Below are 12864 nucleotides of genomic sequence, written 5' to 3'. Positions count from 1 at the left end.
GAGAAAGTCATTATGCTGCATGTGTAGATGTTTAGGGTGTGTTGAAGAAAGAGTGAACACAATGGTACTTTAAATTAGCTGTCGGGATCCTTCAGAAAGAAGATTGTAGCAGCTTATTTCTTTGCTAAGAGATTTAAAGGCGTCTTATAAGAGTTTGAAATCAGCCATTCCTGTCCAGAACAGGTGACTAATATCCAATGCCACTGGGCCCCAGTCTGGCTTTCCAAGCAGGTTCCATCTGAGCCGTCAACAAATAGTAAATGAAATCGCTCAAAACCCTAAAATCTCATCACAGGATCGACAGCAGGTTTTTTGCCGCAGTTAATATGAAAGTATGCGCCTGCCCTGTTAGAAAAAAAATAATTCTGTGGTAGGTGAAGAAAAGTTTCGCTCTCTTGAAAAAACACGGAGAGCAAACTAAAGTTTTCCAGACAAAGACCGACTTGTAGAGTAATGTTCTTTTTATGGATGAGTCTAAAATTTGACACCAGAACATAGAAGATGTTTTGCATGTTGTAAATTTTAGTTGAGCACGGGATTTTTTTCTAGGTTGGTATCCTTTCTGTGTAATGATGATAGACTCCTCTCAGTGTGGATGGAGATGCTGACGTTCAGCATGTTTTGGTTCACATACAGTTCAGATTTGGGTGGTTTCTTGTGAGTTCGTGAACACACTCACTGATTGTCCTTGATTTGAGGCTGACAGGATGGGTCTGCTGGTTAAAAACTGAACTTCTTGGTGTTCCAGCAGGATAACAATCCAAACACACTTTAAAACTAGTTGGAATTATAAAGCAGACTAACATTAAGTTTTTGGAACCCACTTGATTTTAATCTAATTTCAAATACATAAAGCCAAACAGTTTTGCTGAGCTCTTGCAATTCACAATAAAAGAATAAAAAGTGCATAGATATACCAGATGGAATCGTATCACAAGCTTCTTGTTGGCTTCAAACTAAAACTATGAAGCTTCTCTGCAACTTTCTGCAGGACAGTTAATGGTAAAATGGCAAATGACCTGTACTTGTACAACACTTTATCCAGTTCAGAGGACTCCAAAGCACTTTACACTATATTCAGTCATTCAAGAACTCACACACACATGGTGGTAAGCTACATAGCAGCTACAAGTGCCCACAGGCAGATTGACAGAAGGAAGGCTGCCACTCAGTCACTAGGTCCTGTGACCAGCAGCAGCAGGCGCAGAGGGTGAAGTGTCTCACCCAGGGACTCGATGACTGATACGGACAAAGCGAGGGTTTGAACTGGCAACGCACCGTCGCCCCACAATGTGTTGAAATGTCAGTGGTGGTGCATGGAGATCTGCGTTAACTCAAAACGTTGCACCTAATTATTGTTTTAAAAACTCATAGATGTCAAGGAATAGTAAATAAATGCACTAATTAATTCTCATCAACACTTATAAGTCTCACTCATAAATCAGATCAAATATTGCACTGGACACATGGGCAGTGGATATGTTTTATGGTGCTTTCTTACTTTTTTTTTTTTAATTTCCGCCTCAGAAAGATTTTTGGCTCGCCACTGGGATCATTTTGCTCCTGTCTCATTGTCTCTGCGTGTCAAAGTGGGGCACACCCATCAGACTGAATCTGCCAGCCCCTTCAAGCCAGTTTCTGCCGGCAAGGGAACCCGCTCCTTACCACGCATTGCTTCCAAATATAGACTCCTTCCCTCTGTCTCATCCCTCCTCCTTCCTGATACTTATGTTGCCTACAACAAGCGAGCTGCAAGATATAGTTCCCCATCAGCAAGAAACACAAATATATAAAATCAAACACATTGCTTTCTAGCAAAATTTCACAACCTAAAAAAATCAATTTCAGTTTGTAGTGTAAATGTTTGGGCCTCTTTGTGATTTAGGTCTTGAAATGAGAAATTAGCTGATTTCTATATATTTTTTCCTCATATATAACATTTCAGTAATAAATAGTTGCTTTGTGTTATTTGTATTTTAAAACCATTAAAATGAAATATACAGTACAGTATTTTTTGAAGTGTTAAAGCTTATTGAGGTTGTCACTGGAAAGGGCAGAAGATGCAAATGTTGCTCTTCAAACCTTATCCTGACAAGCAGCAGTCACAGACGCCTCCAAACCTCCTCCTAGAGCTCTGAAAGTAAAAGCAACTTGATGTCCATTATCAAGGCCGGAAAGACTGTAAGAGGATAGCAAAGGTTTTTCAGGCAGACTGTAATGTGATTAAGAAACTGAGGTTACCCGTAATGGTGGAAGTCAAGCTTGGCTTTCAAAACCACACAAAAGAAATCGCAATAACAACAACAACAACAACAAAACTCTCACTGTGAAAAGAGGAGGCTGACTGGAAGAAGTGCTCGTCCTCAAATGCTCTTTGTATTTACTCAAGTTGTTTTTAACCAAAATAATTTCTTTGACAATTTGAAGTTTTTATGTTTGACCCAAAAAGAAAAACAACAAAAAAAATCAGAAGAAATCTGTAAGAGCTAGCTCAAACGCTTTTTCGATCATAGTTAGCTCTGTGAACAGAACAATGTCTTGACAAACAATGGCTTACGCCTTGAGATGTTGCTTCAGTATTACTCCATCCTTTGCTTCCTTATGACGTCAACTATTTTGGCAAGCGCACCAGTCCTTCCTGCAGCAAAACACTCACACAACACGACATGATGCAGCCACCGCCACACTTCACAAATGAAATGGTGCTCTCAGGTTTTGCTAGTTTGACCTTTTTTTTTTTCAAAACTGGAAAAACAATCATTATAGCCAAACACTTTCCTGTAGTTTCATCAGTCCACAAAAAAAATCTCCAAAGATTAAGGTCTTAATGTTAAACTGCAATCAACTTCAAACTGACAGTTTATGTTTGTAAGAATGGATTCTGCCTTACCTAGCAGACTTTCAGCCCGTGTTGGTGCAGTACTAGACTGGCCATTGCCTTCCTGTGCATTTCTGCTCGATTCATTCCAGGCTTTCTCTCATTCCCTTGGATTCCTCTGGTAGAATTTCTACTGGGCCAATCAGTGTACAAAAGGAGAAGTTGTGAACAATAATGCAGCTTCTCTATGCTGTTTCAGAATTTTAGTCCACCTGGAGTTTTAGCAATTACACAGGAGGAAGTTTCAGTAGCAATTGTTTCTCGATAACTCTCTTCCTCACATCTTAGCTGATCTCTTCAGATGTTTTTCATGATGTCACTCACGGAGCAGTGTGTTTGAAGTGTTACATTAAAAAACATCCACAGGTGTGTGTTTCTGTGTAGCTTAATCAGCTGCTTAGAAATACATTATATCATCATCTGAGCTTCCCTAAATGGTCTAAAGACACATTAATCTTAAGTGTGTGTGTAATGTGGGCATTGAGGGCATTTGCAGACATTTAGTCATAACAGAATGATTAAACTGGCACCAAATTACCTCAATAATTTCCAAACAAGTTTTATTTGAAAAAAAATCATCTCAGCCCTTTCTCTTTGCGTCACATCTTTGTGGCCGCAATAACAGATCAGCTACTTTGTAATAAAAAAAAGTTGCAACATCTCAAACCACAAGGACAAAGAAGAACAAAATCTGCTAAGATATATTATGAGTCATTATTCTAAATAAGGAAATCAGTAAACATCTTCATAAATATATATATCACATTAGAGAACAACTTTTGAAATCATTCTTTCAACTGAGAAAAAAAATGTTATTGTATGCATCAAAGTGTAATTTCAAACGTCTAATGACTCAATCCACAGAACCATTTGCTGATTACTGCCTCGGTTGACTGTTATACATTCTTAACAATAACGTTTTTTAAAACGATTTTTTCTGATAAAATACTTTCTAGAAATAGTTACAATTAATTAATGGTACAAAAAAATCCCTAAACCGAAAAAAAGAATGCCCACAACATCTGCAAATGAAAAAGAAGAACAACAAAGCTTTTAAAGACTTTCTTATTAGTCTTTTGTTCTTTATTTTCAGCTCCGCTTTTCTGGTTCATTTCTTTTGTTTTTCTCATTCTTATGGGGTTTTCTTCATCGTTCCCTTCTCTGATTTTTCCGTCTGCAAGGCAAACCTCTGTAGACAAGACAAGATTTCTCACTGGGCCATTTGGACCAAAACCGCCTTCCAGGCTCTGTCTTTGTCGTAATCCTGCAGCGTCCCATTGGGTGTTTGCTGCTGATGCATCAAAACACAAAGGAGAAGCACAGAGGTTTAAAAGAATAAAATGAAAAACTCTTCATTAATCACGTTGACTTCATGTAGATTGTCAGTTAACTGTCAGGAGGAAAATTTACAGCTGCTAAAAAGAAACAGAAATAAAACTGGATGTGACCTTTGGCCCTTTGTGTCCATACCTCATGGTAATGAGTCGCAGTCTGTAAGCTGTCCTCACACTCTGGAGCCCCCAAGCGGAGCCGACTCTTGTATGTTGCACAGTGCACCACAGTGGCTGAAGTAAGTACTGCCTGCACCAGCAGCAGCACCATCAGAATCAACAGCAGGATGTCATAGGATTGCTAGGAGACACACACACACACACACACCCACACGCACCCACACACACACGCAGAGACACACACACACAAAAAAACCCCAGATGATTTTATAAAGTTTCTCAAACTGCTTTTCAAACCTTTGCTAATTTGTTTCACGGTCAGTGTGAGTTCAGGACTGACGCGTTTTAGCTCTGCACATTTCTCAGTTAAGTTCACCTTGGCTGTAGGCACGTCATGCAGAAAAATATCAATAAAACTGATCACGCTGCTAGAAAGAAAACCCGAGGCTGAAAAGAGGAGGGGAGACGTCACGCTGCTGATGGCAATCAGCACCTCCACCTGAGATGACACAAAGAGCAAAAACACAGGAAATACGACAAAAAAACAGGAAATAAGAGGAGACAGACCAGAAGTGTAAACCAATCATAACCTCCAACATGATGATAGTCTGGAGAAAACAGCACAGAATTGTGAAAACTGAAAATTTTGGAATTTAAATTAATGTCAGAACATAAAAAATAGTTTAACTGATAAAATATTGTTTTTATTCTGGAAACCTTTGTTTTGTACTCACCAGGCATTTGTTGGGATATTCTGACACAACATGACTGGCGATTGCACTTGGAAAACACTGCAAAGGACAAGAAGCAAGCATTAATTCACATCTGGTTTCTTTAATATGAGCTTTAATTTGTGTCGGTGCAAAAGGGCTAGAAAACCTACAGCTACAAGGATCCAGAAAAACGTGACAGACAAGTAGGGACCAGGAAGCAGAGCGTCCATGTTGAGGGCGATAATCCCTCCGAACACGGCAGAGATTCCCACAATCACTTCAATAACCTGTGATAACCGTTTTTAGCAATTAAACAACAGCCAGTAAGCGAAATGCAACGTCCTTTGCAGCAAAAGTGAAAACTATACTCACAGAATATGCTTTAAGGAGTCGAGTGGGGAACACCGCAGGTTTTACCACCACAGGTCTGTCATAGGACTTTAAGATTGAGAGGGGTTAGGCTGGAGGCGACGAAGAAGAGGGCTCAGTATTATGCAGGAGAAGGACAAAAGCAATCAGTCACACCTTTCTGTGGCAGCAGCAGTCGTCTGCAGAGCGGGCCGACAGTATGACGGTGGTGGCCATCAACACCTCCAGCACGATCATCAAGATCAGGTTAAAGTTTATCTTGGGACAGGAAGAGGAGTGTGAGAATACAAATGCTGGCAAAGACGAGGAAAATGTTCTTTAGAAACAACAACACTGAGGATGGATTTACATTGACAGCAGAAGGATTCAAGACCAGTTTGCAGCCAAACCAGACAAGGCAGGTGGTCGTCACGGCAAATGTCGACACGTAGACGACCTGGAAGTCTGACACCTACATCCGTAATAAAAAAAAAAACTGATATTGTTGCAGTTTTTAAAAAGATCTGAGTTATATCTTTTTAAATGAAAAGACGTAGCTCTTGTGCATTCAGCCTTCACTCACTGCAACACGTCGTTTCTTGGCAATAGCAAAGCTTGCTATTGCTGCAGGGATACCCTGTGAGGATTAAGCAAATTATATCAATGGAGATCATTTTTAAAATGAAGATAAGGCATTTTACCTCATTGAAAACATCGAAACCGTGTTTATAAACTCAATAAAGGTGACAGAGTCAGTGATGACCACTTACTGAGCCTGCAGCACAGCGTAAGTAGTCCATGGCAACAGGAAAGACATTTCCCAGGTACAGGGAGAAACCAGATGTGATGAGCAGACTCCCCTGGAGATTTATAAACACATACACATAGACATAGAATGCATATATATATGCATTCACAGATCAATATTGTACCAGTTAGCATAGCAATATGATAGAAATGTGATTGATTTGGGTTTTGAATTATTCATTTGGATCTGCAGGGTGAAATTACAGCCAATAACTTCAATAAACAAAGATAAAATACAAAATTAAGAATTGCATGTGTTCATTTACGTTTAAGGTAAATACAGTCTCAAAAATATGCATGCAGCTTTGATGTTTGGCTAAGAGTTAAAATATGTCAAAAGTCCCTTAGCAAGTTGCAGTTTGTTGGATTACAGACTTTTTCGACCATCGGCAAGCTTCAGGTATCGTGCTGACACACTACATACCAGATTCTGAGGCAGAAGTAGTAGAGTTTGTTTAAATTGACTGATTTCCTGGCATCCAACTTTTCAGTAAAGTTGAATTGAAGACTCTCCAAAAGCTTAACGTAAGAGGCAAACATGTGCTGTCCATCTGCAAAATGCTGAGGGTTCTTTAATGGATTATTTTTCGAGCTCCAAAACTGATTCTATGAGGGATTGGAGAAAATCTACAATAAATTCAAGTGTTTGTTTTAATTCTTGGTTTTGAAATTCATCTAGGATTAATCTGTTTTATTATCATTTCACTTTGAGAAAAATGGTGTTAAAATGTATCATTAGAAGCCCTAATGTAAAACGATATTAGGCAATGATGATGAGTGTGTTTTAAACTTCTGACCAGCACTTCAAATTTATTTTCAGATAAAAGATTCCTTAGAAATCCTTAAAACATAAAACTAACTTGGAGAGATTAGAATAACCCTGAACCTATGAGATCCTGGCCAAGAAACAACTTACTTTGTTTATTATTGACCATGTTTCCTCACTTGTAAAGTAGAAGCACAAAACAAGAATTTTGTTGCCAAATTTCACTCAAAACTCATAAACTGGGATGTTCACTCCTCAACGGAATAACTCAGTCCCAACTTTATAAGCTGTTGTGATTTGGACTGGACTGGCAAACTCTTCATTGTGCTCCTCTTTCCCTCCTGTCCTGACCACGTCTCCTCTCACCCCTATGAGGACACTGTAGAGCCAGGCCCTGTAGCTGAAGCAGGGATGCTTTAGAGGCTCCGGCTGGGCCAGCTGCAGGTCACTGGCCCTCACGTCCACCGTATAGCTGTCGCGCTCCGGCCTCTCCCTCTCCCCCCGGTCTAGCCTTCTCTCCAGACTCCTGTCGCCCCTCCGCCCCAATGTCCCGTTGCTCCTCTCCAGTGTGGACGTGCGGCTGTAGGTGAACTCTTCTCTGGCAGACAGGTCTTCACGCTGCATCTTTCGAAGGAGCTGTCGACCAACTTTAGGGCGAGAGCAGAAAACGGTGAAAAACAAAACAACTGCAGCTCACAGTGTCTTGCAAAAGTCGTCACATCTCTTCAGCGTTTATGTACTTGGCCACGTTGCCACCACTGAACGTGGCATAGTTTTGAGGTAGAAGGGAAAATGCTTTCAAGAGCTTCAACAGCTATGAATCTGAAAAGTGTGCTGTAAATTTAGATAGCCAATCCTTTTTGCTGAGTCTTTATTGGAAAATGAGTCAAGCTTAGTTAGATCTGAAGATGTTAAAAACCCGAGAGAGATTCTTATTTGTATTTTTGTCTGGGCTGTTCTAATGCATAGAAATGCCTTATTTTAAACTGCACCGTTGAGGCATTAGATGTATGTTTGGGGTCATTGTCCTGATGCATCCCCATTCACAACATCCTGGATGTACTTATATTTAGTCCCATATATATTCCCATAATTTCAAACCAGCTTTCCTGTCCCAGTTAAAAGCATCACCATGGCATGATTTTGCCTCCGCTTTGTGTTAAAGTTGAGCCAAGTATCTTCAGGATGAAGTTCTGTGTATGTTTTCTAAAACGTTACATTTTAAATAAGGCGAGATTTGTAGATGTTCTGTAAACCGATTGCATTATCTGAACTCTGGACCTCCGCAGTTCCTCCAGAGTCACTCTTTAATGTTTGTTTGATTTAATCTCTTCTTGTCTGGCCTGTTAGTTTAGGTAGAGAACTATGTCTTAGTAAATTTGCAATTGTGCCATGTTTATACATTTTTAGACAAGGATCGGTGGATATTCAGAGCTTGTGTTAATGCTGTTTTAAGATTCTCCAAACTTCTTCCCTGAACTATTTGTTTTGTTCCTTGGCCTTCATCCTACTGCTTGTTCACAAATTTCCTGTAACAAAGCACTGAGGCCTTTACGTAATAGCTGAATGAGGCAATTAGTCTAAATCACTTAATTTAGGGATATTGGACTGGAAAAGACTGAATACAGAGTAACAACTGTTTTCTATGTATTCTTAAGCTTCCACTTTATAAAATGTAATACTTTGCATAAGTCTGTGACATAATTTCCCAATAAGATACATTCAGGTTAATAGTTGTAAAATATCAAAACATGGACTAGTTCAAGGGATACAACTACCTTCGAAAAGCAGTGCACATCCTCATGTCAGTAACTCTAAACTTTTTCACTGTCAGATGTAGTTTTACTTGAAGCGTTCCAGCATTGAATTTCCCCCCCCCCCCCAAAAAAAAGTACATAAAATGTTAAATACACTAACTTTCGGCACACGATCAATTATTGAAAACGAGACAAACAAACACCTCTACTTTTATGTTAAGACAAGGATGACAAAATGTTTCTCTCTTTATGCTTACCTGTTGTTGTGAATTCCTCCAGCTGAAGTATCTTCTATCAAAACATCACATAAAACGCGGCTTATTTATCTCTCTGGCCTTTCCTGCCTCATCTTCCTCCCACACAGATTTACTCCTTCTTTAAGTTCACTCCCTGTTTCTCTCTCTCTCTCTCTCTCTCTCTCTCTCTCTCTCTCTCTTCCTTTCTTTCTCTGTCACTACGCAATCCTTCTCAGAACCAGTTCTGAAAAGTTTTTGGTGCCCTTCAAAGCGCGGAGCTAAAACACATGGCTGTTGTGTTGCCAGCCCACTTTGTGCCAAAGGGAGAGCGCTTGTGCATGACAACAAGGGGGAGGATGAAGGGGCTCGCGCTGGGGGCAGAGTTAGTAGGGCAGACACCCCTATTTTATCCCTCCTCCTCTTTGCTCCTGCACACAAATACACACTCAAATATGTGCGCGGCAGTCCACTTAGAAAACTGAACAATGGGGCCTTCAGAGCCGAACAACTCCGAATGTTTTCACATCAGCAAAATAAGAGTTTCAGATTAATCTCTTTGGGGACAGTTTGTAGTTGTCCTCTTGCATTACTTTCAGTCACAACTTCCCCCGGTGTTACCTAAGTGCTTCACTCACAGTTCACAGCTCGGTAAATTAAGATGCCCAGCAGCGCTTTAGAAAAAGCGGCAGCAGAGACATTTCCACGGCTTCGTCACATGCTCTCCTGTCTGGCGGAGCTAATCCAATGATGGATCCTCTTTCCTCTTCGTAAAAATGAAATGTAGGAATAAAACCCCGCCAATGAGGACGCTCTTTGAGTGAATGTTAATTGTGTCTACGTGTGGACATGTCCCTGGATGCTGCGCCCCAGGATTCCAGTCACACTCTTTAGTGCGGCACAGCATTCCCAGCTTCGTATTGTTCTCAACCAGCTGCAACCATGGCGACGCCTTAACAACTGTCCCTCAATTACAAAACACCGCACACACTCAAAGGGAGACATGCACTTTGCAACAGTCTCCAGAAACATGGGAAGGGATCTGTGAAACTGGCTGATGGAAACAATTCAGCATTCGAATACTAATGCAGTCAGTGAAATAATAATAATAATAATAATAATAATAATAATAATAATAATAATAATAATAATAATAATAATAATAATAAAAGCATAAACAAGTGAGTTCAAAATCATAGAGGGAAATAAATCCAGCATTTCAGACTGTGGTTGACGATACTGCCACACTGGCAAATGTTGAAGTTGGTATCTTCACTTTTCACAGTCTCAAACAGATATGCTGCTTTCAAAAAAATTAATAATAATAATAATTGATGCACCATGTGTAGAGGACAGTTGAATAGTTGTTTTTACCATTTCCTTCACCCTAACCTTAATCACAACTGCATTAAAGTAATTTACTTTTGGTCTACAAAGGCATCTGTGTTTTGAGACTCACACACATAGAAACAGAATCCCAAAACCAGCAACCTACCTATAGCCTTTGGTAGCAACAATGTTAACTTTTATTTTTACGTCCAACTTCCAAAGTAAGTCACCATCCAGGAGAGCCAATGAGTTCCCCATCAACAGCCAACAAGAAAGGCTTTAATCTCTTTTATATTCTGGTTGATGTGAGAAGGTGATGGACCCAAATCCAGCTCTGAAATTTGAATTCCTTAAAACTCAAGAGCTGTACACTGAACTTTTGATTGATATCGATTTTATTTATCACTTCTATATAACAGAAAACTCTATTAGCAAATAAATTTTCAAGTTGATTAGATCTCTTTAAGTCAGTAAATATGAATGGTTAAAGTTGAAGTCTCCGGGCTAACGTTGTTGACGAGGTTTCAATAATATTCTGTTCATTTAGGGCCCCCCAAAAAGAGAATGCTGTTAGTTTAGTGTTTTATATCTTTATTTTTATCACAGATTTCAGGCTATTTGGACCCTACTGCCATGAGCACTGCTGGATCTCACATTAAACCTACCCCCAGCTGAGATCTGACCTTTTGCTGCAGAGAACAAGAAAACAACAGGGCTGCCCTCAAAACTGCTCTTCAAACAGAATTAAAGATAAGGGCCCACACCAGATAAAGTTAAAAGCAAATTCTCTGGGAGGAAGGAAAAAAAAAAAAAACGCCTGTAGCATAATGTTCAAATAAACATCCCTGCAGCCTCTCAGAACAAAACAAAGACATTTTTTCACTGTGACACATTAATAGTGACCCACGCTAATAACAGAAGACAATTCCCAAATGTGAAAGCAGCTCCTTAGGTTCCAACATGCAACACTTAAACATTAATCTTTATATGATGAACAAATTTCTTTTTTTTACAGCAATATAGAACAGTAAAGACACATGAGAAAAAAATCTGTGACTATATACATTAACTTACATTATCAATATCTCTGTTTTATCAACAAAATTTACAAAGCTGTTGAGGAAATAAAATTCCCTCTTTCATAAGTTCCGTGTCTTCAGTCTTTTCATTGGTTTTTGTCTTTAAATAGATTTGTTTGGCTTTACAGAGTAACCTGCACAGATCTGACTCACAAATATACAAACGATCCTCTTTGTACAGGTTGTAATAATTCAGCAAACAATCACAAAATGAGGCAGTGAATCTTCCTCATATTCAGGGATATTCTGATGGCTTATCACATTATGTAGAAATTGCTTACTGAGCCATAAGTGTGTTTGATTTGCTATTGGCAAGTGAAGGTTTACTACATAACATGACTGTGGTGTTAGTAGACATAACAATGACAACAGATTGTTTATTTTTTACCATCTGTGCCAAGATAACAAGAAGCATGTTAGCAAGTAATGAAGAAGAAAGATTACAGCACAGTAGGTCTGTGATTTCCAGATTTCCTTTTCAACAGGAAATGATCCTTCACAGAGATGCTTTATTTTGTGTCTGTGATCATTTTGTTATCAATAATCCCTGCTTTTGGGTAAAAAAAAAAAATCAGGAGGTCTTGAAAAGAAGTTCTTCCAAAATAAGAGCATGTATTTTAAATGTAAGAGTATAATTCCTTATGATCAGTCTGATGCAACGCTTGCCCCCAAAATTCATTTCTCAAACTCAAAAGCTAGCGCTCGCTTGCAAATACACTTTGCTCAGCCATACTACATTTCTGCAGTCGTATCCAGATTTTCCCTCCTCCATTTTGCTTCCCAGTGCTCACGTTCAAACTTTCTCCCTGCATGTATCTAAAGTCTGTACTCAAATCTTTCCTCTTTGCTTGTGTATTAACATTTCCAGCCAATGGAAAGAATGTGTAACTATCACCTTTGAGGTGCAAATGATTTTTTTTACTATGGAATGCACTTCATTTGTTAGATAGTGCTGGATCACTTTATAGAGTCCCTGCTTTGTGCCTCAAGTCAATTCAATAGCAAAGAGAAAAGACTTGAGCATGCAGGTTTAATCTGTGCAGAGGGAAAATTTGACCTTGAGGAGAAGCACGGACGCAGGAGGAAACAATATTTGTGCAAAAATATATTCAGCGTGAGCACAAAAAGATGTTTTGTTCTGTGTCGGGTTTTGAGGGTGAGCATTACATTTTAGGCTAAAAATAAAGAATGCTACTTTAAATTAAAATATTTGCTCTTAAATTTTGAAAAAAAAAAAAATCCCTATACAAGAGTTCAGACAATCGATCCTTTGGAGGAAGACAAGTGGATGGACTGGATGCGGATGGCTAGGGTTTTCTCCAAGGCCTGCAGGATGTCGCTGCCGGGGCTTTCAGGAGGAGTGTCATAAAGCAGCTGTTTGAACGGCTCCAGCTCAATCAGCATGACCATGTTCTTCAGGAAGAAGCCTTCTATGTAGGACGCCAACTCTGGAGCATCAAGAAACTGAAATGAGAAGAGAGTACATAATTTTAATCATATTTA

General features: G+C 39.3%; 2 protein-coding genes across 3 annotated transcripts in view; both read right to left on the bottom strand.

The window, feature by feature from the left end:
• Positions 1-3416: 3416 nt before the first annotated feature.
• On the bottom strand, positions 3417-9830 carry mlc1 (modulator of VRAC current 1). 2 transcript variants are annotated; one of them, XM_017305535.1, is made up of 12 exons: positions 8978-9830; positions 7330-7610; positions 6161-6250; positions 5974-6027; positions 5761-5862; positions 5568-5669; positions 5415-5480; positions 5213-5329; positions 5064-5120; positions 4706-4828; positions 4349-4510; positions 3417-4166 (listed from the first exon to the last, which is right to left on the bottom strand). In XM_017305535.1, the coding sequence occupies exons 2-12, from the start codon at positions 7585-7587 to the stop codon at positions 4089-4091; spliced, it is 1209 nt and encodes a 402-aa protein (XP_017161024.1). In that variant the 5' UTR covers positions 7588-7610; positions 8978-9830; the 3' UTR covers positions 3417-4088. The 2 variants fall into 2 exon arrangements, with proteins under 2 accessions (XP_017161024.1, XP_008409853.1); XM_008411631.2 differs by having other exon boundaries at positions 3417-4169; positions 8978-9829.
• Positions 9831-10856: 1026 nt separating this feature from the next.
• The window catches only part of btbd11b (BTB (POZ) domain containing 11b), a 95542-nt gene continuing 93534 nt past the window's right edge, over positions 10857-12864 (bottom strand). Inside the window, exon 18 of the mRNA XM_017305166.1 lies at positions 10857-12825. Within this exon, the coding sequence (XP_017160655.1) occupies positions 12616-12825 (210 nt within the window). The 3' untranslated portion in view covers positions 10857-12615. The remainder of the gene's footprint in view (positions 12826-12864) is intronic.

Source organism: Poecilia reticulata, linkage group LG6 (assembly GCF_000633615.1).
Source record: "Poecilia reticulata strain Guanapo linkage group LG6, Guppy_female_1.0+MT, whole genome shotgun sequence".
NCBI classification, from domain to species: domain Eukaryota; kingdom Metazoa; phylum Chordata; class Actinopteri; order Cyprinodontiformes; family Poeciliidae; genus Poecilia; species Poecilia reticulata.
Note: the sequence above shows the minus strand (reverse complement) of the source record. Positions and strands in the feature narration are given on the sequence as shown.

What these genes read in the sequence shown, in the direction of transcription:
- mlc1 (XM_008411631.2), bottom strand. Translation starts at nt 7,587, where the DNA reads ATGCAGCGTGAAGACCTGTCTGCCAGAGAAGAGTTCACCTACAGCCGC. An exon ending in TCTACAGTGTCCTCATAGGG is followed by an intron (nt 6,251 to 7,329) that starts GTGAGAGGAGAC and finishes ATAAATCTCCAG; the next exon opens with GGGAGTCTGCTCATCACATC. An exon ending in CTGCGACTCATTACCATGAG is followed by an intron (nt 4,170 to 4,348) that starts GTATGGACACAA and finishes TTGATGCATCAG; the next exon opens with CAGCAAACACCCAATGGGAC.